General features: G+C 44.9%; 1 protein-coding gene and 1 long non-coding RNA gene across 5 annotated transcripts; one reads left to right on the top strand and one right to left on the bottom strand.

Annotated features, from left to right (window-relative positions):
• Nucleotides 1-7,339: 7,339 nt before the first annotated feature.
• On the bottom strand, nucleotides 7,340-26,229 carry LOC105006492 (tripartite motif-containing protein 16-like). 4 transcript variants are annotated; one of them, XM_020056531.1, is made up of 7 exons: nucleotides 25,572-26,229; nucleotides 25,087-25,182; nucleotides 20,374-20,607; nucleotides 17,785-17,944; nucleotides 16,901-16,957; nucleotides 12,877-13,122; nucleotides 7,340-7,419 (listed from the first exon to the last, which is right to left on the bottom strand). In XM_020056531.1, exons 1-7 carry the CDS (start codon nucleotides 26,163-26,165, stop codon nucleotides 7,385-7,387), a joined length of 1,422 nt encoding a protein of 473 aa, XP_019912090.1. In that variant the 5' UTR covers nucleotides 26,166-26,229; the 3' UTR covers nucleotides 7,340-7,384. The 4 variants fall into 4 exon arrangements, with proteins under 4 accessions (XP_019912090.1, XP_010863379.1, XP_010863378.1 ...); XM_010865076.2 differs by lacking the exon at nucleotides 7,340-7,419 and adding an exon at nucleotides 11,550-12,532 and having other exon boundaries at nucleotides 12,569-13,122; XM_010865077.2 differs by lacking the exon at nucleotides 12,877-13,122 and having other exon boundaries at nucleotides 7,341-7,419.
• LOC105006491 lies at nucleotides 25,146-26,450 on the top strand. The gene is made up of 3 exons (XR_827411.2): nucleotides 25,146-25,324; nucleotides 25,583-25,696; nucleotides 26,223-26,450. It is a non-coding gene; the product is annotated as an uncharacterized LOC105006491 (long non-coding RNA).
• The last annotated feature ends 1,458 nt before the right edge of the window (nucleotides 26,451-27,908 follow it).

Genomic DNA, 27,908 nt, shown 5'->3' with positions numbered 1-27,908 from the left:
AATATCAGCCAAATCTGGAGTAGGCATGATGCAGAGGTTTATTAAGGTAACGATGGTTACTTTCGTAACCCCAGTTCTATGAGTGAAGCGTCGACCATAGGGGCTTCGCTACTATTGGTTTACCCCTCTGCCAATAGGCAGGCACTGAAAATTTAAATATGCAAATCGCACCTCTCATGGCCATCTGCCCCCATGGCTATAAAAGAGGTTGTCAAACCCCAATCTGCCTCCCGACATACCTTTCTTCACGAGAAATGCAGTCAGTGACAGGTCAGGGCATGAACCCTACAGGTGACGCTCCACTCATAGAACTGGGGTTACGAAAGTAACCATCGTTCTATATCGTGAAGCTTTGCCCAGAGGGCTTCGCTCCTATTGGTTTAGGGCAAAGCGAGCCAAACAGGACGGCCCAGGCATGGAAACCATGGCACCGAGCCGCTTCCATCCGGCTTACACTAAGCACATACGGTTGCCCGGACTCGGCGCTCAAGTAGACACTCAAGCACACACAACGCGAGCGTCACACACAACGCGAGCGTCACACACAACGCGAGCGTCACACACAACGCGAGCGTCACACACAACGCGAGCGTCACACACAACGCGAGCGTCACACACAACGCGAGCGTCACACACAACGCGAGCGTCACACACAACGCGAGCGTCACACCACAACGCGAGCGTCACACACAAAGCGAGCGTCACACACAACGCGAGCGTCACACACAACGCGAGCGTCACACACAACGCGAGCGTCACACACAACGCGAGCGTCACACACAACGCGAGCGTCACACACAACGCGAGCGTCACACACAACGCGAGCGTCACACACAACGCGAGCGTCACACACAACGCGAGCGTCACACACAACGCGAGCGTCACACACAACGCGAGCGTCACACACAACACGAGCGTCACACACAACACGAGCGTCACACACAACACGAGCGTCACACACAAAAGCGCCCAGGCACACAGTAGCAGCGGAGGGACCCATGTCAATGTGCCGTCCCAGTAGCTCAACGGACCCCACTCATACCCCAGACTCAGCCACATTGAGCACAGAGCCAACGTGCCTGTGGCCATGTCACGCAAGTAAAATCGGACAAACGGCGATGGCGTCCCCCAAGACGCGGCAGCACAAATGTCCTCCACCCCCACGCCCCTAAACAGAGCGGCTGAGGCCGCCACCCCACGCTTGGAGTGGGCCCCAAACCCTCTAGGCATAGGAGTGCCACGGGACTTGTAGGCAAGATCAATCGCCTCACACAACCAGTGAGACAGACGCTGTTTTCGACAACGGCTGGCCCATCTTGGGGCCACTGTGACACACAAAGACCTGGGGCGCGGTCCGCACCGCGGCCGTGCGCTGCACATACTATGCCAAAGCGCAGACCGTACACAAACGATGCAACCTCTCCTCCCTCAGACCCGCATGGGGAGGGGGAGAAAACGCCCACAACACCATCTGCATGGAACGAAACGACGCCTTGATCACCTTGGGCAGAAATGCCAGGTTAGGGAGCAACACAAAAACAACCTTATTAAGATAAAGCCTTCCTCCACCTCGGTCACAAATAAAATAAAAAATGACTGTATCACTTCGCATCTCAAAATGGGACTCCTAAATGTTAGATCCCTTGCTCCAAAGGTAGTTGCAGCAAATGAATTAATCTCTGATCATAAACTAGATGTTATTGGTTTATGTGAAACGTGGCTAAAGCCTGATGAATTCACTGCCTTAAATGAGGCCTCTCCTCCTGGATATACTAGTGATCATATCCCTCGTGCATCCCGAAAAGGATGGGGGCTTGCTAATATTTATGACAGTAAATATAAATTTACTCTCAAACATATCACTGAGTTTCATTATTTAGAAGTTATACTCATGAAAGTTAACCAGGCTGATAAATCGTTTTGCATAGCTACTATTTATAGCCCCCCCCGGGCCATACACAATGTTCCTCAATGAGTTTCCAGAATTCTTGTCTAACCTTGTAGTCATGGCAGATAGTATTCTAATTTTTGGCGATTTCAATATTCATATGGAAAAGTCCAATGATCCTCTTCAAAAAGCCTTTGAAGCCATGTCTCAGGTCCAACACATTGCCACAATCACACCTTAGATTTAGTCCTGTCACGAGAAATAGATATTGTAGATCTAACAATTTCCCCCCAAAATCCTGGATTATCGGATCACTGTCTTACTACATTTACTGTTAAAACAAGAAATCCACTTGCTTCGCAAACAATGAGTTTCAAAAGCCGTACTATAAATTCTCGGACTACAAATAAATTCCTTGATATTCTTACAAGTTCGCTCATTAACGACAGAGTAAATAAATCTGTAAACGATCAAATCGAGGATCTAAACTCAATACTGCTAAATACATTAGACACAGTTGCACCACTAAAAACAAAAGAAATATGCAACAAGAAACTTGCTCCCTGGTACACAGACAATACTAGAGCACTTAAGCAAGCCTCCAGAAAATTGGAGCGAAAGTGGCGCTCCACCAAGTTGGAAGTATTTAGACTAGCCTGGATAGACAGTATACTACAATACCGAAAATCACTCACGTCTGCTCGATCAGACTGAAGTGAACAAAAACAATCCAAAATGTCTCTTTGATACAGTTGCAAAGTTTACAAAAAAGCAAAGCTTAGCAAGTGAAGTGGGTCTTCACTTTAGTTGTAATGAATACATGAACTACTTTGATGAAAGGATCATCACCATTAGAAAACAAATAACTGACTCCTCCTTAAATAGTTATGGTCCTCAAAATCTCAGTTGTCCTAAAAATGTCCTGAACCTCCCTGACCAGGTGTCAATGGGGACACTTGAATTTTTTGATACCGTATCACTTGACTCATTCACTAAATTTGTAATGAGTTCTAAACCCACAAACTCTCAGCTAGACCCAATTCCAACAAAATTACTTAAGGAGCTATTTCCTGTGCTAGGTCAGCCAATGCTGAACATAATAAATTGCTCCCTTTCCTCCGGATGTGTACCAAACTCACTAAAAATAGCGGAAATTAAGCCTCTTCTAAAAAAGTCTGGATCCCGACATATTAAACAATTATATCGAACCTCCCATTCCTCTCAAAAATCTTAGAAAAATGTGTTTCCCAACAACTGAATGCCTTCCTAAAGACAAATAACATTTATGAAATACTCCAGTCCGGTTTCAGATCCCATCATAGTACTGAGACTGCACTCGTGAAGGTAACAAATGACATTCTAATGGCCTCAGACAAAGGTTCCGCATCCATCCTCTTGCTTCTTGACCATAGTGCTGCTTTTGACACTATTGATCACTCCCTTCTCTTAGAGAGACTGGAAACCCATATTGGGCTATGTGGACATGTTCTAGCCTGGTTTAATGACAGATAATTTCTTGCTCTTAAACTCTTACATTTCTTAAACAGAAATGCTCGTTTTAGGACCCAAAAAACAAAGAGCGTTGTTAGCAGATCTCACTGTGAACCTCGACGGCTGCATGGTCGTATCCCAAAAAACTGTAAAAAACCTTGGCGTTACCCTTGACCCTGACCTCTCCTTTGAAGAACATATAAAATATGTCTCAAGAGTTGCTTATTTTCATCTTCGAAACATCGCAAAAATTTGAAACTTTCTATCAAAAACTGATGCAGAAAAATGTATCCATGCTTTCGTTACTTCTAGACTAGATTACTGCAATGCTCTTCTCTCTGGTTATCCAGACAAATTTATAAATAAACAATTAGTGCTGCACACGGCTGCTAGAATCCTAACTAGAACAAAACATTTTTAACACATTACTCCTGTCCTAGCATCCTTACACTGGCTGCCTGTTGGCGTTAGGGCTGATTTTAAGGTTTTACTCTTAACCAATAACTCAATACATGGACTTGCTCCTACTTACCTTGCTGAAATGATCCAGCCATACATACCTACACGTAACCTACGATCACAAGATGCTGGCCTTTTAATTGTACCTAGAATTTCTAAACAAACAGCTGGTGGCAGGGCCTTTTCTCATAGAGCTCCACTACTGTGGAATGATCTGCCAATTAAGGTTAGAAATGCAAACTCAGTGCAAACTTTCAAGTGTCTACTAAAAACTCATCTCTACAGCATGGTTTATAATTAGGTGTAGCCTGGCCCGGGGACGTGAAGGTGACCAGAAGGCTTGATACTGTCCACCCTTGCTGTCTTGCCAGGTGGGCTCTCGTCGCCACTGGGATGCCCTCCCTCCAATGCCTTTCGGGGGAAGAGTCACTGGCTTGTTGTTGACTCTCTGTTGCGCACTTGTGCAATTGGACTGTACGCTGCTGGCGCCTTTCAGGAGCCAGGCCAGCAGTGGCAGACCCAGCACAAGGAACACCCCGATTGAGCCGTTCGCCTGTGACAACGCCCCATGGCGGTAAGGGATCGGCCACGGCGTCCCCACCGCCATGAGGCCACCTCTGCAAACCACATGGCACCCGGGCGAAAGGGGGTGATCAGAATGAGCGACAACCCCTCTGAACGCACTCGAGATATGACAGGGAGAATGCACTTTAGAGGGGGAAACATGTACAACAGTACTCTCGGCCACGGCCGATGAGCCAACGCGTCCACGCCCAACGGAGGCCTGTCCTGCGCTCGAAGAGAATTTCACAGGGGGCAGTGCGCATCCTCCCGGGACGCGAACAGATCCACCTGAGCCTTCCCGAAGCGTCTCCAGATCTCTGCCACAATGTCAGGATGAAGACGCCACTCGTCGTCCCGGGGACCTCCCCGGGACAGCAAGTCCGCGCCCACATTGAGTCAGAGACCTGAGGTGCATGTGCGCCCATTCCCAACAGGTGGAGGGCAGAGACCTGACCCCGCCCTGCCTGTTCACATAAGCAAACTGCCGTGCGGTTGTCCGACCACACCAACCCCGCAGGGCCGGTGCGAAGTGTAGTAACATGCACCGGATCGTGTCCAACTCCAGCCAGTTGATGTGTCGCTCCGAAGGAGGCCACATGCCTCTGGCCGAGCGCGACTGGCATGTTCCGCCCCAGCCCGTCAGGGACGCATCTGTAAACACGGGGACTCGAACCAACACCCTGCCCATAGGAACCCCACGCAGCAGAGTGCGCGGGTCTCTCCAGAATGCCAAATCCCGCTCCAGAGAGCCCGGGATCTTGACCAACCATCACCGGAGACGCACCGGATCCAAACAGAGGAGGGCGAACCAGCGTTGAAGGTCTCTCATGTGTAGCAGACCCAGTAAGACCACCATGTGGGCCGACGACATCAAGCCCAGGAGAGACATGATCGCGTACACCGACACCGTGCTGAGCCAAGGCCCGCAGAGTGGCCTCTCTCCGCACCTCGGACATCCAAGCCCTCATAGAGACTGTAGATAAGTGGAGGCCCAGAAATACCTCCAGTTGACTGGGCTGGGGGGCACTCCTCTTTCATTTCACTGCAAAGCCCAGGCGAGTGAGCGGAGTCACCAACCGGAATGTGTGAACCCTTGCCTGTTCCGCCAAATGTGCCAGAACCCACAGGTCGTCCAGGTAGGCCAGAACCCTGACCCCCTGACACCTCAGCGGTTCCAACGCAGCCTCCACGCACTTGGTTAAAGTGCAGGGGGCCAACGCGTACCTGAACGGAAACCTTGTGTACTCGTATGCCTGACCCTGAAAGGCAAACCGCAGGAACTTCCTGTGGCGCAGCAGAACAGGAACATGGAGGTAGGCATCCTTCAGATCGATGCTGATGCAAAAATCCCCAGGGTGCACACACTCCAGGAGACGTTTCGTCATGAGCATGCAAAACGGCCTCTTTGACACGCATTTATTTAAAATGCGCAGGTCCAGAATCAGGCTCATGCCCCCCGTCTTCTTCCCGTCTCTACAACCCCCGAGAATGGGGAGGCAGGCAGTGAAACTGCAGTGTGTACCCCTTCCTCAGCGTCACGCCTAGCCACCCCGGTAGAGTGCATAGCCGACGCCACTCTGAGTAGAACAGAGAGAGTGGGCGAGCACGCAGCTGAGGGGCTGTGGTCAGCCACTGATTGTACACATCCTTGGCCCTGACTGCCGTAGGAGGGCTGTCCGCGAACAGCCAACCCGCCCAAGGCAGAGCCAACCTGAAAGGGAGAGGACAACGCATGTGACTCCTGGGCCGAGCCCTCCGTCTCCCCACTGGTTACAGCCGTAACCAAGGAGACAGAGGCTCCAGCAGGCGGCGCAGGTGAGCACAGCTGACCTGAAACCACAGAGGGGCGAGCAGAGAAGTCTGCCCCGCCCAACAGAAAACTGCCCGGACCCCCATCCCAGCCAGCCAACTCAGGGGCGGCAGGGAGGGAAGTCACAGACTTATGGAGTAGGACACCTCTGACCTCAGGCCTACAGCGGCCATCTGAAATGAAGGCACAGGTAAATAAGGTGAACACACAACTTTATTTACCGAAACAGAGGAGCTCCCCACCAAACGCACACGGTGGGGAAGCGTCCAAGGGACACTCCCCCCCAAAGAGTCAGGTATACCATTTCTTAAACGCCGGGGCCTTGCGGCCCCCATTGTTCTGTCGGCGGGGAGGAGGAGGGGACGACCTCTGGGGGCAAGGTTCCCTCACCTCATGCAGCATCGGACGCGCCGCATCCGGTTCAGCTGCACTCGCCTCCTTAGCGCGGCAATGTTGTGCCCGGCGATGTAAACGACACCCTGGCCTCCACGAGGCCTCAGGAGGAGCAGAGGACGCCGCAGATGAAGAAGGGACGGGTAAGAGGGGACCCAAAAGGAGATGCTCCTCCCTGTCCTTCTGACGCACCAGGGCCTCGGTGACCGCAGCACCGAACACGCTTCCTCCTGAAGCAGAGCGTTCAGGAACGGAACCTTTTCCGGCTCCTTCAGGGAGGTCAATGCCAGCCATAGGTGCCGAACCACCGACGTTGCCATCACCCGACCACCCGAGAGGGAATTGGCCTGGGTCAACTTCAAAATGGCCGCCGAGGCACGCACCACCCCACCGGGGTCAAAGAGGTGCGACCCTCCGTCATCCCGGCCACAGCCGCAGCCAGGAGACCCACATTGTTGCAGGCTGCGAGGGACTGCACTGAAAGGGTGTATTGTTTCTCCGGCGGAGACATGGTCCCTCACCAAAGGCAGGGCGGGGCGCTTGTCGGACCAGGTCCTCAGGCCCGGAACCAGAGAGGACACCAGAGCTGTTTCCAGGGGCGGAATGCCCCTGCTCAGTGTCTCCAACCTCCCCTCCACAGTAGCGCTCCACAGCTCCTCTGCGTATTTACGTCCAGCGGGCAGCCTCGAACAAATCATCCCCTTCCTCTGGGGCAGGTACCGGCATGGGGATGCGCAGGCGTCGGGCAGCAGCAGAGATGGCAGCAAAGAACTCCTCCTTTACTGGCAGGGGGTCGACACCCCTATCCTCAGCTCTGCATCAGAGACAAACTGCATCAGTACAAACGAAAAATGTAAATGCACAAATGGAGAACAAACAATTGAGCCTATTTTGATGGAATTTTGAGCATGTTGGGGGGCTGGTTACACCAGCCCCTATAATTAAATATCTAATATTTAAAACACCAAAGCAGCCCAAATGAAAGTTGTAACGGCAAAAAGTGCTGCTATCATTTAGGCTCAATCATGTGTGCTCCTTTTGTGTCGATAAAGGTTTGTTTTTGCCACTGCTTTCTTAGGGATAGTTACAGAGCTATAATGGACAGAGAGTAAAGCCAGTGCGCTATCCAGTAGGAATGTAGGTATGTACCAAAAACTGTAGCAGCACAAACAAACCTTTCAGCGGCACAAACAGAGCATAAATGATTGAGACAATTTTGAGGCAGTTTGGAGCAGGTTGTGAGGCTGGTGACAGCTAAAATTAAATATTGAATATATAAAACGCTGCATTAGCACAAACGAAACTTTTAACGGCGACCTAAAGCATAAGAGATTCACTCACAGCGAGGTAAAGCCAAAGGGAATCACTGACGTTGACGTTAAGCCAAAGAGATTTGCTCACGGCGACGTTAAATGGGAGCAAGTTGACTGTAGGTTGCTTATCTAGATCTCTATGGCAGAATCCACCACCCATATATGGCAAAATCCACCCCCCATATACCCAACCATATACGCGGAGACAGCCTTCCCTAGGCCTATTAAATGCACGAATCACCCCTCATACAACAGTGCCCCTCCCCCAAAACGACCATTGTCCAATCACACATCATAGCAACCGTTACTATGTGAGCAGGTCCGACAAACATTGACTCCAAGCAAGATGGTGAAGAGGTGCGCCCACGGCGTTTGTAAATGGGACACCAGATACCCCGAGAGATTGTCTGTAGGAGTTTTGTTCTTTCCATTCCCCAAGCTGAAAACACAACGTGAGCGGTGCCTACAATGGATAAAACAGTGTGGACGGCCCCATTCCCAGTTAAATGTGTTGAATATTATGAAGCATAAATACGTCTGCTCAAAGGTAAGGTTAACAGCTAACTAGTCACCGTGTTGTCTAGATCTACTAACTAGAGGCAAGAACACAAATTTGACCAAAGTTATGATTACCATGGATATCATTGCCAGAATGTTAACCTACTCTCTAAGCTAAGTTTAACGAGCCCTTTAGCTTTAGCCAACATTAGTTAACATGTTAGCTAACGCTAGCTACATTAGCTGCTGTTGTGTTGGGTCTTCCCAAGTTCAGTTTACAACGAAGTCGAACATAGCGCCCCAACAAGCAACTTTATATAATTTTGGTTTTATCATTCATGTAGCATTTTATGAACGGAAAACGGCTATTCTCAAATGAGGGAAATGTTAGTTAGCTTTGAATGGCTTTGACGCACATGTAGATTTAGCTAGCTAACATACCCTTGTATTTTAACAAAATAGCTACTCCCAATGGACAATAATAGACCATAACATATGAAAGAGAACTTACCCGGCAGTGCAAGAGCATGACTGGTCCACAAGCATGTGCTGGTTGCATTTGAGGTACAGGTCATGGGGTTTCTCAGATTTCGCTTGAGACCGGTAAGCATTAGCCTCGATAGTAGTCGTGTCTCCTTCATTGCCTATTTTTATATTTTGAATATATCCCTCCACTGCATACTGTAACACCTTTTGCCTCGATCTGGAGGATATCGCAGAAGTATTGCTCCAAAAAAGTCACTGACACGCACGGGTATACCTCTTCCAGTCATGGCAATCTGTCGCGCTGGTCGTGTTTGACCATTTGTTTGTCGGATGTAGCAACAGTAACTAAAGGGGGCGGGGCTCAGCAAAAGGCTAATTGAACCCAGAGAAATACTGCCTACTGTGTGTGTACACCCATGCGGGGGTTTACACAGGATTGCTCCCGCGACCGATTGCTTTGATTACCATAGTAACAACAATGCGCTGGTGAAGCTAGATTTGGTATATTGGTATATTGTCTAAAAATTACTTTTATTTATAAATTAAATACAACTACATGAAATCATGTTGTTAGGTAAGCAGAATATTTGTATTTCATATCTGTGTGCAACATTATTCTTGTTATAATAGGCTCTGTGCACAAGTGTATGGACGAACTTCCGCTTCAGCCAGATATCGGCATATCATTTTCCGGTGTACTTAAGGCGATCACCTGGGTCGCCCAAAATTTCAGTTTTTAGTAGATGTCTCCAAGACCTGCCTAAAATAATTATTAGTGATGTCCATCAAATTGTTGATGCCTGGTCCCCTGCTCCAACAAGCAAGCAGAACAAGGGATTCAAACTCTACGTATCGAGTTATCTGCACAACTACGAGGGTAAGTAGTTTACTGTGGTGTGCCGGCCGGCTATCGGCTAAGCCAGTTAGTGAAGTGTTGCTTTTTAGTGTAGTATTAGGCAGGACAATAGAACGTATTAAAATTCACCCTAGCCTCAAAAACAGCAAAAGAACGCTGGCTGAGCTGGAACGCTAGCGCATCCCCATAGCAAGTGAATTGAAACAAACCTTTGTTCAGCCTCTTCTAACCTGAATTAAGCTTAAAATTCCATAGCCTCAAAAAAGCACCAAAACAGGTCTCTTTTATTTTACTACTGTAACCTCATTTCACAACAAAACTGAAAAATAACAACTGGCATAGGAAGTAAACATCTGGTCCTATATGGTATTAAATGAGCTTAAACCTGCGTTACGTGGAAGTATATAAAAAAAATCGCCTTTTCTGATTATTTCTAGTCTAGGGTTTGAAGTCATTGAATGGCGCAAGCCATATTTTATTAAAAAGAGGACATTCTCCTGATTAAAATTATGCCCCACTTGTACCTTGAAACTTAAATGAGTCACGTACATTATATATTTTTTTTTTCCGTATAACACCATCACTCATCTTGTTGTGAGTTTAGGTGTTTACTAATGCGGTTGAGTATTGTAAGTAAACTGGAAACTGCAATACCGACTTCTAGACAAAAGCTGAAGTTCGAGTCTATTACTATACTTTAGGCCTGTTGTTATAATTGTATTAATTATTATAGTTATTTGTTGAACAAAAATTCACTAACTCTTATAGCATCGAGATAAGAAAACCATTATGGTCATGATGGGAACACTGATTGGCCACAAACTGGAGGGAATAAAACGTTGGAGGGAGATAACCTAGTTCCCTACCAATGCAGATCAGATCTACAGTCATGTTCACCTGTCGTTGCATGCAGATACGGAAGCACCGTAAACAGCTGTTTGTTTTGGTGCTCAACAGCAAAGTCTGTTGGTGCCTTACTTCAGTCAAATTGGTGTCCTCATGTATTTTTTGCGTGGGGTGTTCTTGTAAAATTGGTCTTAAATTTAATTCGAAGTGGCATTAACGAAGACAAATTTTACTTGCTGAAACCTGCAGATAGCCAGATTTAAATACATAAACGTTTCTATTGTGGAAAAATATAAAACTCACCAAATTAGACACTAATGGGTTAATTAATCAGTAACGACGTAGTGAATGCTTAGCTGTATACAGACTCAATGTGCTCAAGCAGATAATCGGTTTGGTGGTGAAAGTCTTGCCGCTAACATTAACTTTACCATGCATTCAGTATTAACTATTTCTCAAATGAAAATGTAACTCCATTAATACAAACTGAAATGAATTACACATTTGTATTATATTCACTTACCGTGCTGAGCCTTCATCATCAACATAACATGTTTTCGCTTTAAATGCTCAAGCATTACAGTTGTGCTCCAGTGCCTGGCCAGTTGTTTTTTGCAAATGTTGCAACAAACTGTTTTTTATTATTGATTTGATCGATTTTTATCAATTAGTTGGTGCAGCCCCAATTACAAGGGAAGTTTGTGTTGATATGCTCTTGAACACCCTTGCAGCATGTCTACCTGGCTGTAAAATAGTGTAGCTGAATTTGTCCACAATGCACAAGGATCACTGCCTATGTGATTGCTGAATTCTACTTCCTGGATTCATTACCTTCCTACTACTAGTTGCCTTCTGAAAGGAAATCCCCAGGATCCTCGCCTCAGTTATCATACCCAGTATATTTCACAGTTAAAGAAACCTTGAAATAAATCGAAAAGGACTATATTCTTTTTCTGTGTTTATTTACCAGTATGTAATCATTGAACAGCTGCAGGCCTAAGTTAATATATTCCCGGTTTAAAACAACAAACATTGACATCATAGTACAGTTCTGTGTTATCTGGCTTACTGATCAGATAGGATTAAATTACAGAAAATAAATAAATAGAATGGACAAATCATTGAACTGAATTGGAAAATCAAGAATTGTGTTTTAAAAATATATATATTTTGGTCAATATCACCACCTGCTGGACAGGTTTAATGTTTGACAATGTGGTTTGGCAACAGAGGATATCTAAGGCCAGTTTCATAGACATTTCAAATGAATGTGCTTTTTAGCCTAACAATACAGTTATATGTCCAGCAAACAGGGCAGTATATTTTCATTGCAAAAATAATGGCTGGGCCATCAAGTTGATGTAAGATAAATTAGCTAATGAAAGTGTATTTACAAGATTAACACATTGCCTTTCATAAACACTATATTACCAGTAGCATTAAATATTAATTCAAGAAGCCTCTGAAAATCTATTCAGATTTTTTATTTAATAGGAAAACAGAACTATGATTTATCCTATTTGGGGAACATTACCACTGGCATAACTACAGTCTATATGGGGACCATTACCACTGGTGTTAATACAATCTATATGAGGACCATTACTACTGGTGTTTAAACAATCTATATGGGGAACATACAAGTGGTGTAAATACAATCTATATGGGGACCATTACCACTGGTGTTAATACAATCAATATGTGGACCATTACCACTGGTGTAAATACAATTTATATGGGGACCATACAATTGGTGTAAATACAATCAATATGTGGACCATTACCACTGGTGTAAATACAATCAATATGGGGACCATTACCACTGGTGTTAATACAATCTATACGGGGACCATTACCACTGGTATTACTACTATCTATACAGGGACCATTACCACTGGCATTACTACTATCTATACAGGGACCATTACCACTGGCATTACTACTATCTATACAGGGACCATTACCACTGGCATTACTACTATCTATACGGGTCCCTGCCACAGTTTACAGAGCTCAGCTGTATCATTATATCTACTAAGACGAAACCCAGGATAGAGGGGCTGAGTGAATGTGGTCTGTACTCTGTGGAGGAGGGTCATTGTGTCAGAGACACTGTAGAAGGACAGAGTACCTGCCTTGTGATCCAGGTAGACTCCTATTCTGGAGGATTGAGGGCCTGATATATTAGTTTTAATATTATTGTGTATGAAACAATATTCTCCATTAGAGCAACCTAAACCCCAGGACATGTTATTGGATCCAAATGCATTACCTGGCCTTGTCCTGTTGATGTCTTTATATGAGACTGCTGTGTGAACCCAGTTCCCACTCCACTCCACCTCCCAGTAACAGCGTCCAGTCAGACCCTCTCTACACAAAACCTGGTAGTAGTTGGTGAATCTGTCTGGATGGTGAGGATATGTTTGGGCTTGATCTATAAAAGTCACTTTTCTGTATCCTTCAGACAGAAAGAGTTCTTCACATACGGTGTTTGGGTCCAGTGTAAGCTTAAAGGAATCTTCGAAAAGAGCAGATCAGAAACAAGTTTAGTCAAACTGTAAAAGCAATCCTGTAACTTGAACAGAAAAACCTGTCTTGTTTTATTTGAAAATCACTTGAATTGCTAGGTGTAGAACAGTGATTATCATAAAAGAAATGTTTAAAATATAAATATATGTACTGGCAGCGTACCCTGTCTGTGATTATTCAACACCACACCAGCCTCCACCTGTTTAGTTCTGCTTTTAGTTCCTCTTAGGGGGATTGGAGTATACAACCCCGTTTCCCAAAAAGTTAAGACGCTTGATAAAATGCAAATGAAAACAGAATGCAACGATGTGCAACTAATTTATCCCTATATTTCATTGAAAATAGATATTGTTATATTGTATATATTGTTCAGCATTTATGGTGCCTTCACAGATGTGCAAGTCACCCATTTCATTTGTACTAATGCACCCCCATACCATCACAAATGCTGGCTCTCCTCTTTAGCGCAGATGCAGCGTCCATGATTCCCCACCATAAATAAAAATGTTGATTCATCAGACTGCAAGACAGTTTTTCACTTTGCCTCAGTCGCCCTTTTACGAGCTCTGGCTCAGAGAAGGTGGCAGTATTTCTGGATCTTCTTCATGTATGGTTTCTTCTTCTTTTGCATTTGTAGATGCCATGACGTACTGTGTTCACAGAAAATGGTTTTCGGATGTGTTTCTGAGCCCATGCAGTGATTTCCACCACATAATCGTGTCTATTTTTAATGCAGTGCCACCTGGGGCCCTGAAGATCACGGCCATCCAATATTGGTTTTCAGCCTTGTCCCTTGCGTACAGAGATTTCTCTGGATTCTCTAAATCTTTTAATGATATTATGTACCGTAGGTAATGAGATCCCCAAACTCTTGGCAATGTTATGTTTACGTTATTCTTAAATTTGCCTGCGCAGTCTTTTACAGAGTGGTGAACCCCTCCCGATCTTTACTTCTGAAATCCTCATCCTTGCTGGGATGCTCTTTTTATACCCAATCATGTTACTGGCCTGTTGCCCATTTATCTAATTAACTTTTTTTCCATTACACAACATTTCCAGTCTTTTGTTACCCCTGTCCCAGCTTTTTCTGAACTGCTGGCATCAAATTGTTTTTCCTGGCATCAAATTCAAAGTGTGTATATATTTTCCAAGAAACAAGAACCTTTGTAATTTTCCACATTTGATATGTTAACTTCGTACTATTTTCTGGTGAATATAGGGTTCTGTTTTTCATTACATTTTACACAGGGTCCCAAAATTGTTTTGGAAACAGTGTTGAACACTGATAAATATTATGACCACCAGCCTAATACAGTGGATATAAAGTCTACACACCCTGTTAAAATGCCAGGTTCTTGTGATGTAAAAGAAAGAGACAAAGATAAATCATGGCAGAACTTTTTAATGTGACCTATAACGTGAGCAATTCAATTGAAAAACAAACTGAAATCTTTGAGGGGGAAAAATAAAAAACTCACAATAAACTGGCCAAACATACCTTTTGGAATTATGGCCAAAAATGTAAACTTTGGTTTCATCAGACCATAACACATTTTCCCACATGCTTTTGGGGGACTTGATGTTTGTTTTTGCAAACTTCAGCTTGGCTTGGATGTTTTTCTTTGTAAAAAAAATTGCCCATTCATATGAAGAATACAGGAGATTGTTGTCACATGTAGCACACAGCCAGTACTTGCCAGAAATTCCTGCAGTTCCTTTAATGTTGCTGTAGGCCTCTTGTAAGCCTCCCTGAGCAGTTTTCTTCTCGTCTTTTCATCAATTTTGGAGGGACGTCCAGTTCTTGGTAATGTCTCTGTTGTGCCATAACTGTCTTCACTGTGTTCCATTGTATATCTAATGCTTTGGAAATTATTTTGTGCCCTTCTTCTGACTGATATCTTTCAAAAATGAGATCCTTTGGATGCTTCTGATGCTTTGGATGCTCTCTGCGCACCATTGCTTTTGCTCTGAGATGCAACTAAGAAAATGTCAGGAACATTTTACTAGAACAGCTGAACTTTATTTGTGATTAATCAGAGTCACTTTAAAAGATGGCAGGTGTGTAATGACTTCTATTTAACATGAGTTTGAATGTGACTGGTTAATTTTGAACACAGCCACATCCCCAGTTATAAGAGGGTGTGCACACTTATGTAACCAGGTTATTGTAAGGTTTTAATTATAAATGTTTCCCCCTCGAAGATTTCAGTTTGTTTTTCAATTAAATTGTTCACATTATATGTCACATTAAAAGTGGAAAAAGTTCTGACATGATTTATATTTGTCTCATTCTTTTACATCTCGAAAACCTAGCATTTTCACAGGGGTGTGTAGACCTTTTATATCCACTGTATGTTGTTGGTCCTCCGCATGCCACCAAAACACACATGGTTCCTCAACCAGAAAACACTGATCTATTGATCACACTTCATATGCTCTGATCTGGTCACTTTCTATGTACATTCATATACATGAATATATCCATTAATAGGCACTAAAATACTTATATTTATAATATTTAGGATTTCTATTCATACTGTCCATATTCCCATTTCTTCATTATTTGAAATTGCTTCTAGTCACTATTGTTATGTATATTTAGTATTTTCTGTAGTAATTTTTGGTTATATGTTTTTTAATTACTATGTAGATGTGGCGTGCCATGTCATGGGAATGTCACTGTTCAGAGTGACGCATGTTATTTGGTGCACTTGACAAATAAATTACTTTGACTTTTAATGCCACCTTTACCACAAGTCAGCTTGTAATATCTCTGCCCTACTAGATCTGCCCTGGTCAACTGTAAGTGCTATAATTGTGAAGAGGAAGTGTCTAGGAGCAACAACAGCCCAACCACGAAGTGGTAGACCACTCAAACTTATTGCAGAGTGCTGAAGCGCACTAAAAAGCGTAAAAATCCCCTATCATCAGTTGCATCATTAACTGCAGAGTTCCAAACTGCCTCTGGGAGCAACATCAGCACAAGAGGTGTGTATCAGGAGCATCACAATATGGATTTGCTTGGCTGAGCAGCTGTACGCAAGCCTCACATGAACATGCACAATGTCAAGCGTTGGCTGAAGTGGTGCAAAGCATGCCACTGCTAGACTCTGGAGAAGTGGAAACGTGTTCTCTGGAGTTTTGACACTCATGTTTTACTATCTGGCAGTATGATGGACCAACCTGGATGTTGAGGATGCCAGGAGAACAGTACATATCGGAATGCATAGTGCCTACTGTAAAGTTTGGGCTAGGCCACTTAGTTCCAGTGAAGGGTCATCTTAATGCTACAGGATACAAAGTGGGTGCTTCCGACTTTGTGGCAACAGTTTTGCAAAGGCACATTCCTGTTCCAGCATATTATATATTATATGTGCAGGAGTGTGCCCCTGCACATATAATATATCCCTCATTGGAGCAGTGGGTAGAGCAGCTGTCTAGGGAGCTAAATGTTGTGGGTTCAAGACCCTGCCAGCCAAAAACTATTGGACTAACAACTGTATTTTAAACTTTGTGATTGGTTTACTCAGTGAGCATCTTGCTTTAGGACTTCACAGCCACACCGGGGGGGTCAGCCCCCCCCCCCCCCCCCCCCCCCATTTGTAACAAACCAAAGGGAGAACCAAATCATAACCTGTTAATTTGCTGAAAACAAACATATTGGCTTTGTTTCAACCGTTCCTCTCGGATCCATTTCAGACAAAGGCTTGGTATGAATAGGTTATTATTTACTTAATAATAATAAAAAAAAGAATAAATAGACTCACATTGTAAGAACTGTTCTCTGGTCTTGGGGTCTGGAGGCAACACATCCACTACTTTCACTACAGATATACACATAAACAGAGAGAGAATGTTACCATCATATGGTATATTTCACATGGACACTGCCATTGGAAAGTATTCAGACCCCTTAAATTTCTTCTTTTAAAAAAAAGATTTGTGCAAAGTTATTGAAAATAAAAATTGCAACTTCTCATGTACATGAGTATCCATATCTTCTTGGGAATGCCTCTATGAGCTTTGCACGCCTGGATATGGGGCAGGGTTCTCTGCAGGCTTTGACTGGGCACTCAAGGACATTCCCAGTCTTGTCCTGAAGGTTCTGTGCTCTCTTATTCAGTTTTTCTTCAAGGACCTCCCTGTATTTTGCATTTTTTCAATCCCAGTTCCTACCGCTGAGAAGCATCCCCCCACCATGATGCACTCACAGGGCATACATTCTTTACTGTAGGGATGGTATTAGTCAGGTGTTGAGTTGTACATTGTTTTTGCCAGAAGTAGCACTTGGCATCCAGGCCTAAGAGTTACATTTTGGTCGCATCAGACCAAATAATATTTTCCTCTGCTTTCAATTGTCCTTCAAGTGTCATGTGATATGACTTTTATTCAGGAGTGGCTCCTCAGATAAAAGGACAGAGGATGCATCTGAGCTCAATTTAAGGGGTCTTATGTATTTATATATAATACATGTAGATTAGATATTTCCATTTTTTTGTCTGTACAATGATGGGTAAAAGAATACATGTCATCTTTTATAAATTAAGTCAAAAACAAAATGTGTAGGAAGTGAAGGGGTCTGAATACTGTAGTACTAGTAGGACTACTAGGGGATGTTTTAGTGTCTGTAATGTGCTGAGTATCAACACACCGGTAGTGGAGATCTGGGTCCATTCTCCTTTAAGGACGTCTTCCAGTTTCTCTCTCAGTTCAGACACAGTCTCACTCACATATCCAAAGTACTGAAGAGGACGGACAGTGATGCTGGGTAAGTCAGAAGACACACTGGTACTGGAGAGAGACTGATAACCCTGGAAAGAAAGACAGAGATGATTGACAGTTTTCTTTTATTATTAATTTCACTGTCTCAAATATGGGATAGAGATATGTTTGCCTAAGCTTGAAGAAGCAATCATATCTGTCATAGACAGAGTGGCAATACACTCCCTAAATGCTAAAGGACTACCACCCTATGGCCATTACCACTCTCCTTTCTGAAGAGTTCTCAATTTCCTTGGAAGCTTTCCACAGCTCCAGAGTCTTTATGATACCTATTTTCCTACTTCATTGTTTACAGGGTGTCTGCAGGTGATCCCATTGAATGCAGGTGTGTACAGAGCAAATCTCAGCCTTGAGTTATATAACCTTTTCCGAAAGGAACGTTTCGGTTAAAATATACAGTTTTTATGAATTATGTCTCCCCTGGTTGCTAACCTTAAATGGCTAGCTATTGATTCATGGCTAATCTCCCGTAGGAATATACTGGGTAGCTGACCAAAATAAATCATATTATACCTTTGTGTTTCAGAGATTAAGATTAGTCTATTTTAGCTGTAGAGCTTAGCTAAACAGGCCAGCATGTAGCAATGCCAGACTAACTTACTTTCCAACTAGTACTGTAGAATAGTAACCATTTCTTGTTAGACGCCACCTCCATGCCATCAACCACTTTGGAAAGGTGGCACAAAAGATGCCCTTACAGAGTCCAAATAATAATCTGCGGCGCCTGAACTTTAACGTTATTGGAACGATTGGATTTTTGTTTTGTGGTCAGATGAGACAAAATGTTAAATTTTGACCATGCTTGGCAACAAGCATCGACATGTTTGGCAACAAAACTGAAAGCCACTGTAGAATATGGTGGGGGATCATTGATTATTTGGGGCTCTTGATAAGATTAATGACATAATTAATTCCATTATGTGCCAAGATTATATGGTCCAACAATATCAACAAGTCATTGTTCAACAAGTCATATATTTTGCATTCACCTTTAGTCAAAATCTCAGAATGTATGTTATGCAGACTTAGTTAAAGGTGCCCTATGCAGCATTTTCCATTTAAAATATCTGATAATAACCCTTACATATCATTAGTTAACATTAATAAAATAGTCTCTGGCAGTGTCAGGACTGACACTACCCCCACTGCCATGGTTGCAAGTAAAACGTAGAAGTCCAGGATGTTCGCAGGCATGTACTTCTTTGAAGGTGTCTGAGATGAAGGCCAATGACAAGCTTTGTTTGGGTTCATGTAGGCCTACACTGAGTGCTCCAGAAACAAAAATATACAGAAGCAACGCGAGCATCAGACAAAGCACGGAGTAAAACAAGGGTGAATTTGGCATTTATTAGATGGCAAGAGCTGAAGGTTGTATGAACAGTGATGAAGAGTTGGCTACTTTTACTTCTACTTGAGAAGTAAGGTAACATTAGATACCTCATTTAGCTACTTTGCTAGATAGTCAAGGAAAGCTGAGTTAAAGTTACTAGACAAACAATTATTCAATGCATAAAAGCATTCAATGTTCTTGTTTCTTTTATTTGTATGAGTGTAGATATGTGTGAGGATGTTTTCTCCAGTCTTTGTTCGAGACGATAAGCTGTTATTTGTCCGAACAGACACTCATTGATTCCATTTCCTGCTGAAAAATAGTGATACAACCTGGTGTTCTCTGCCAGGTTGGAAAACTAGCATGCATTGTGGGTTGTTGGACCAAACTTATTACATAAGGGACAACTGCTCCGAAGAAGCAATTACATTGCCTTTTAGTTATATTTAGCCTTGTGCAAACTAGTTAAAACGCTTATATTATTGTTCCAGCTAGAGCCAGCTAGTACGATTATGGTTTCATGTTCGCAAGCTAGCCATCACTGAGTCTCTGAAATATAGCAAAGCATCTAACGCAGTAGATAGTCCAGATTACATTTTGATTGGTTTAGCTGTTTACTGTGTTTATTCTGTGTTCCGTAGTTATGGAAATCAACTTCAACCCAATCTAAAACAAATGTCTGTGTTCATTGCTCCAGCATCGACAGTTGCAGGTTACACTGCTTCAGATCTGTCTTAGAAATGATTGTGTCAGATCCTAATGGAGTTATAGAACCGATATTCAACTCATTGCCGATAGGTGGTGTAAACTTGCATAGGGCACCTTTAAAATAGATGGAACATTTACCTTACCAACATGGCTCATTTCAAGTCCAAACTAAAGTTTCAGGTGTACTTCTAATTTAAACTTTGGGGAACCCATAAAAGTTTACCAAAAAAACAACTGTTATTTTAAAAAACATTTTCACGATTAATTCACAAATCGAAACACAACACTTTTATAAACTGTTTCTAATGCTAGGTATTTTGACAGACATGGCAGAAATCATAATAAAAAACAACCAAAGAGATAACCTTTGTTGTAACCTTGTTTGTTGATGTGTCAAAAGCACTGAAGCAGTTTAGTTACCTTGAGGAAATGGATGTCATCTTCTATGTGTGAGAACTTCTCCAGCTCTGTGCTTCTACTCCTCAGCTCAGCTATCTCCTGCTTCAGTTTCTCCAGGAGTCCTTCAGCTTGACTCACTTGAGTCTTCTCTTGGGCTCTGATCAGCTCCTTCACCTCAGAGCATCTTCTCTCAATGGAGAGGATCAGCTCAGTAAAGACCTTTTCACTATCCTCTACTGCTGTCTGTGCAGAGCGCTGAGAAAGAGCGAGAGACAGAGAAAGACATGGAGGAGGAGAGGGAGACAGAGAGACAATTCTTCAGGTGTTTTTAAGAATGTCAATATTTATGGACCCGACTGTAAATTTGGTAATGGTGAAATTGTTGTTCTTCCTTCCTGACCAACAGCAATAACATACATTGTAAGATTATAATAACTAATTATGTTTTTGGTTTATGTTTTTTTTTTTTTTTCCCCTCCAAGAACTGCCACCTTAACGTGGTGGAGGGGTTTGAGTACCCGAGTGACCCTAGGAGCTATGTTGTCTGGGGCTATATGCCCCTGGTAGGGTCTCCCAAGGCAAACAGGTCTTAGGCGACGGGTCAGACTAAGAGCGGTTCAAAACCCCTTAATGAAGAATAAAATTTTGAGTACCGTGACGTCGCCCGGTATGGCGCAGCCGGGGCCCCACCCCGGAGCCAGGCCCGGGGTTGGGGCTCGAATGCGAGCGCCTGGTGGCCGGGCTCAGCCCGAACGGGTGACGTGGGGCCGCCCTCCCGTGGGCTCACCACCCACAGGAGGGACCATAAGGGGCCGGTGCAAAGAGGATCGGGCGGCAGTCGAAGGCAGGGGCCTAGACAACCCGATCTCTGGACACAGAAACTGGCTCTAGGGACGTGGAATGTCACCTCGCTGGCGGGGAAGGAGCCTGAGTTAGTGCGTGAGGTTGAGAGGTTCCGATTAGAGGTAGTCGGGATCACCTCTACGCACGGCTTGGGCTCTGGAACCACACTCCTTGAGAGAGGATGGACTCTTCACCACTCTGGAGTTGCCCATGGTGAGAGGCGGCGGGCTGGTGTGGGTTTGCTCATAGCTCCCCAGCTCTGCCGCCATGTGTTGGAGTTTACCCCGGTGAACGAGAGGGTCGTTTCCCTGCGCCTACGGGTCGGGGATAGGTCTCTCACTGTTGTTTGTGCCTACGGGCCGAACCGCAGTGCAGAGTACCCGACCTTCTTGGAGTCTCTGGGAGGGGTGCTGGAAAGTGCTCCGACTGGGGACTCTATTGTTCTACTGGGGGACTTCAACGCCCACGTGGGCAACGACAGTGACACCTGGAGGGGCGTGATTGGGAGGAACGGCCCCCCTGATCTGAACCCGAGTGGTGTTCAGTTATTGGACTTCTGTGCTAGTCACAGTTTGTCCATAACGAACACCATGTTCAAGCATAAGGGTGTCCATCAGTGCACGTGGCACCAGGACACCCTAGGCCGCAGGTCGATGATCGACTTTGTTGTCGTCTCATCTGACCTGCGGCCGTATGTCTTGGACACTCGGGTGAAGAGAGGGGCGGAGCTGTCAACTGATCACCACCTGGTGGTGAGTTGGATCCGATGGTGGGGGAGGAAGCTGGACAGACTCGGCAGGCCCAAGCGTACTGTAAGGGTCTGCTGGGAACGTCTGGCCGAGTCTCCTGTCAGAGAGATCTTTAACTCCCACCTCCGGCAGAGCTTCGACTGGATCCCGAGGGAGGTTGGAGATATTGAGTCCGAGTGGACCATGTTCTCCACCGCCATTGTCGAAGCGGCCGCTCGGAGCTGTGGCCGTAAGGTCTCCGGTGCCTGTCGAGGCGGCAATCCCCGAACCCGGTGGTGGACACCGGAAGTAAGGGATGCCGTCAAGCTGAAGAAGGAGTCCTATCAGGCCTGGTTGGCTTGTGGGACTCCTGATGCAGCTGACGGGTACCGACAGGCCAAGCGGGCTGCAGCCCGGGTGGTTGTGGAGGCAAAAACTCGGGCCTGGGAGGAGTTCGGTGAGGCCATGGAGAAGGACTATCGGCTGGCCTCGAAGAGATTCTGGCAAACCATCCGGCGCCTCAGGAGAGGGAAACAGTGCCCTACCAACGCTGTTTACAGTAGAGGTGGGCAGCTGTTGACCTCAACTGAGGATGTCGTCGGGCGGTGGAAGGAGTACTTCGAGGATCTCCTCAATCCCGCTGACATGTCTTCCATTGAGGAAGCAGAGGATGAGGGCTCAGTGGTGGACTCGTCCATCACCCGGGCTGAAGTCACAGAGGTGGTCAAGAAACTCCTCGGTGGCAAGGCACCGGGGGTGGATGAGATCCGCCCTGAGTACCTCAAGTCTCTGGATGTTGTGGGGCTGTCTTGGTTGACACGCCTGTGCAACATCGCGTGGCGGTCGGGGACAGTGCCTCTGGGATGGCAGACCGGGGTGGTGGTCCCTCTTTTTAAGAAGGGGGACCGGAGGGTGTGTTCCAACTATAGGGGGATCACACTTCTCAGCCTCCCCGGGAAAGTCTATGCCAGGGTTCTGGAGAGGAGAATACGGCCGATAGTAGAACCTCGGATTCAGGAGGAACAGTGTGGTTTTCGTCCGGGCCGTGGAACACTGGACCAGCTCTATACCCTCTACGGGGTGTTGGAGGGTTCATGGGAGTTTGCCCAACCAATCCACATGTGTTTTGTGGATTTGGAGAAGGCATTCGACTGTGTCCCTCGCGGCATCTTGTGGAGGGTGCTTGGGGAATATGGGGTCCTGGGTCCTTTGCTAAGGGCTGTCAGGTCCCTATACAACCGAAGCAGGAGCTTGGTCCGCATTGCCGGCAGTAAGTCAGACTTGTTCCCAGTGCATGTTGGACTCCGGCAGGGCTGCCCTTTGTCACCGGTTCTGTTTGTAATTTTTATGGACAGAATTTCTAGGCGCAGCCAGGGGCCGGAGGGTGTCAGGTTTGGGGACCACACGATTTCGTCTCTGCTCTTTGCAGATGATGTTGTCGTGTTGGCCCCTTCTAACCAGGACCTTCAGTATGCACTGGGACGGTTTGCAGCCGAGTGTGAAGCGGTGGGGATGAAAATCAGTACCTCCAAATCCGAGGCCATGGTCCTCAGTCGGAAAAGGGTGGCTTGCCCACTTCAGGTTGGTGGAGAGTGCCTGCCTCAAGTGGAGGAGTTTAAGTATCTAGGGGTCTTGTTCACGAGTGAGAGAAGGATGGAACGGGAGATTGACAGACGGATCGGTGCAGCTTCTGCAGTAATGCAGTCGATGTATCGGTCTGTCGTGGTGAAGAAAGAGCTGAGCCGCAAGGCGAAGCTCTCGATTTACCAGTCAATCTACGTTCCTACTCTCACCTATGGTCATGAGCTTTGGGTCATGACCGAAAGGACAAGATCCCGGATACAGGCGGCCGAAATGAGTTTTCTCCGCAGGGTGGCTGGGCGATCCCTTAGAGATAGGGTGAGAAGCTCGGTCACCCGGGAGGAGCTCAGAGTAGAGCCGTTGCTCCTCCACATCGAGAGGGGTCAGCTGAGGTGGCTTGGGCATCTTTTTCGGATGCCTCCGGAACGCCTTCCTGGGAAGGTGTTCCGGTCCCATCCCACCGGGAGGAGACCCCGGGGAAGACCTAGGACACGCTGGAGGGACTATGTCTCCCGGCTGGCCTGGGAACGCCTCGGTGTCCCCCCGGAAGAGCTAGAGGAAGTGTCTGGGGAGAGGGAAGTCTGGGCATCCCTGCTTAGACTGCTGCCCCCGCGACCCGGCCCCGGATAAGCGGTAGAAGATGGATGGATGGATGGTTTATGTTTTTTGTGTGCAAATTGAACATGGACCAAAGATTAAATTAATTAAGTCATCAATGAAGCACATGGTCAAATAAAATCCGGTTTCAGCCCAACCCTTCCCGTACTGCATCCATAGAGAGCAATTAGCATTATGTCTTGCTAATTGACAAAAAAACTGATGTATTTTTCTTGCAGGCTCAGGGATTCCATCTAGCAACCTAATTGATTACTGGTCAGATGCATTCACAAGGCTACCTTCCCAGATTACCTATTCGGATAAATTGAAGTCTCTTTCCTATGTTTGGTAGCATTCCTTTCTCTCTGAGCTTTGTCCAAACCTTGTTCTGCCAGTTGACAACCAGCTGTTTAAATTATGCCCTCAGTGTCAGACCACTTGTGTCATTTCTTGTTATTCGGCAGTTTTACATCTGGGCATTGCCTACTGTCCATAAATGCCCTGTGTCTGTATGGGTTTTACCATGAGGTATTTTGTCCCATGGTGTGTATTTTGATTATAAGAGCGGGTTGGCATTTTAACCTATATTATATACACATCCAACCTGGCATATGATATTTCAATGCTTTGGTTTAGTTTGTATAATCATTTGTTTTCACCAGACCAGTATTTTCTTTTACATTTGTTTCTAGTCAGTAAGGGCCGGTTTCACAAAAACGGATTTAGCCTAGTCTTGGACAAAAAATCTAGTTCAATAGAAAACTCCATTGAGCTTGTTGTTTAAGTCCTAGACCAGGCTTAACCCATGTCTATGAAAACATCCCTAAGTGTTTTTGTCATTAATCTTGTTCCAGAGGCAGACAGGGCATGCAACCTGTGGCTGATCTATGCCATGTCTGAGAGGGAAAAGTAAACAAAGTGTAATCTTAAAATGGTCTGAAGGCAAGTTGTGACTTGCAAATCACTTCTGGTCAACATTACACACCTTGAGAGATTCCACAGCCTGCTGGAGCTTGTTCACCTCCTTCTCTCTCTCCTGGACTCTCTGATGGACCTTCTGCTGACTGATCACGAGTTGCCTCTGTAGAGAATCACTCTTCAATGATTTGTCAAGATTTGCCACTATGCACAAAATCTGTCAACATATTGTAATGCTGAATTTGTATCTTTTGAAACAACGTTTACCAATATAACCACTATCAGAAAAACATGGGTTTCCGTGGGTAAGTCAAATTTAATATTGACAGTTTCAAGTTTCAATTAAACCTTTTTGAAATGGTTTTCAGAGCTGGTTAGGAAGATTTGATGTTTATGAAGCAATACAGAATCAATTTAAGTGTGTTCACTTTTGTTTGTGTGTTTTAAGGGAGTTAAATTTTTTGTACAGCATGCACATTACATAAATATGCTTAGTTTCTATTACATTTTTAATTCATTGTTACAGTTGCTAACAATTTCTTCTGGTCTTACCTGTTTCTCAGTCCTCTCTGCTGCTGCTGATACTGTATCATGGCCTTTATGTTCATCCATCACACAAAGCGTACAGATACACTGCTGATCAGTACGACAGAAAACCTCCAGCAATTTCTCATGATGTAAGCAGATCTTCTCCTGTAGTTGTGTGGTGGCTTTGATCAGCTTGTGTTTCTTAAAGGCAGTAGATTCATAGTGAGGTTGAAGGTGAGTCTCACAGTAAGAAGCCAGACACACCAGACAGGACATGAGGGCTTTCTGCTTCCTGGTCCCAGTACAGAAATCACAAACCACATCTCCAGGTTCAGCAGAGTACAGAGCAGGAGAAACAGTCTGGAGTCCTGTCTTCTTCAGTTTGTCCACCACCTCAGCCAACATGTTATTTTTCCTCAGAGTTGGCCTTGGAGTGAAGGTCTGTCTGCACTGGGGACAGCTATAGACCCCTTTCAAAATGTTCCGATCCCAGTAGCCCTCAATACAACTCCTACAGTAACTGTGTCCACATGCAGTTGTGACTGGCTCCTTCAGTAGATCCAGACAGATAGAACAACAGAACTGGTCCTCATCCAGCAAAACTCCATGATGAGACATTGTTTACGTTTGTTCACACAGACAAACACAATAACTCAGACTTGTTTCTTTTTCCAGCAGAGTTTGTGTGAAGTGGCAGGACTTCCTGGTTTTGCCTGAGGGGTGGGGTTAGAGAAAACAGGTGAAGGAGGAAGTTTTTCGACAGGAAGAGAGAGGCTGTGAGCCTCAAATCCACGCCTATCCATTATGCACTTTCTCTCTTCATGGTCACATGTTGTTGACAAACCTCAGAGGGTGACTTCTACAGAGTGGTTAGGGGTTTTAATAAACACATCTTTGGACACACTTGACTGATTTGAATGATGACTTGAATGTTGCAATTCATTGTCCACTTTAATTCATACAACCAGCACGGAATTCTTATTTACAAATCCCTCCTATTGTTGAAGAAATAAACACCATAAAAACTGAAGCTATGTCATAGTTTCAGATATAAACATGTCATATAATTAGGCACAACTATCCATTATTTGGAAATTGCTAATAAATAAAGCAGTGCGTTATAGGATTCCACTTCGCTAGGGGAGGCTGCATTGTTGCACACTTGCTTGAAGGGGCCACTAGAGGTTCTTATTTGCCCCTAGAACCTTGCTAATCTTTGCTCCCTCAGCCTTGGGACACGTGGAAATGGCGGAGGCATGCGTGAACGTGCAAATGCGAAAGGGGGGGGGCATAGAGTGGAGGATAGAGGTGTTCATTTGGCATTTACCAAGGGAATTTGATTAGGCTGACCCGGAGTGGGATACATGACCGGTGAAAAGTAGAGAAGAATCATGTCCCTCAAATCAAACAATAATCATCATACTGTCAATTAAGGCATTATTCAGAAACACACCACAGCTTTTATTAAAAACATTATAACATTTTAATACTAGTTACTCCTTGGATGGCAGTTAAAGCACATTCAATGGATTGCAAAAGCATTCATCCCCCTTTAACTTTTTTGCATTTTATCTCTAATGCAATGCAAACCTAGAATCAAGACTAGACATAGACAGCCCTCTTGTGCACTAATGATGCAAACAAGCACTCCAGCTTAATAAGGGGTCTCCTATGGCGTATTTTTCATTTCATAATGTGCCAAATGTTTTCAATGGGTGACAGGTCTGGGCTGCAGGCAGGCCTGTTTAGCACCCAGACTCTTTTACTACAGAGCCATGCTGTTGTAATATGTGCGAAATGTGGTTTGGTATTGTCCTGCTGAAATAAACAAGTTCTTCCCTGAAAAATATGTAATCTGGATGGCAGCATATTTTACTCCAAAACCTGTATATATTATTCAACATTAATGGTAACTTTGCACCCCCATACCATCACTAATGCACCCCCATACCATCCCAGATATTGGCTTTTGAACTGTGCACTGATAATAAGCAGGATGTTCCCTTTCCTTTTTAGTCCGGAGGATGTGGCGTCCATGATTTCCAAACATTATTTCAACTTCTGATTTGTCAGACCACAGGACAGTTTTCCACTTTGCCTCAGTCCATCTTTGATGAGCTTGAGCTGTTTATTTATAGTTTCTTCTTTGCATGGTAGAGTTTTACCTTGCATTTGTGGATGCAGTGACGTACTTTGTTCACAGACAATGGTTTTCCTAAGTGTTCCTGAGCCCATGCATTGATTTCAACTACAGAATAATGTCTGTTTTTAATACAGTGCTGACTCAGGGCCTGAAGATCACGGCATTGTAATATTTGTTTTTGGTCTTGTCCCTTGCATATATGTACCTTAGATTATGAG

Source organism: Esox lucius, chromosome 19, assembly GCF_011004845.1.
Source record: "Esox lucius isolate fEsoLuc1 chromosome 19, fEsoLuc1.pri, whole genome shotgun sequence".
Lineage (NCBI taxonomy): Eukaryota > Metazoa > Chordata > Actinopteri > Esociformes > Esocidae > Esox > Esox lucius.
This window is presented reverse-complemented; position numbering and strand designations above follow the sequence as displayed.

What these genes read in the sequence shown, in the direction of transcription:
- LOC105006492 (XM_010865075.2), bottom strand. Translation starts at nt 26,165, where the DNA reads ATGTCTCATCATGGAGTTTTGCTGGATGAGGACCAGTTCTGTTGTTCT. An exon ending in ATGACATCCATTTCCTCAAG is followed by an intron (nt 17,945 to 20,373) that starts GTAACTAAACTG and finishes CTTTCTTTCCAG; the next exon opens with GGTTATCAGTCTCTCTCCAG. An exon ending in GACCCAGATCTCCACTACCG is followed by an intron (nt 16,958 to 17,784) that starts GTGTGTTGATAC and finishes GTATATCTGTAG; the next exon opens with TGAAAGTAGTGGATGTGTTG.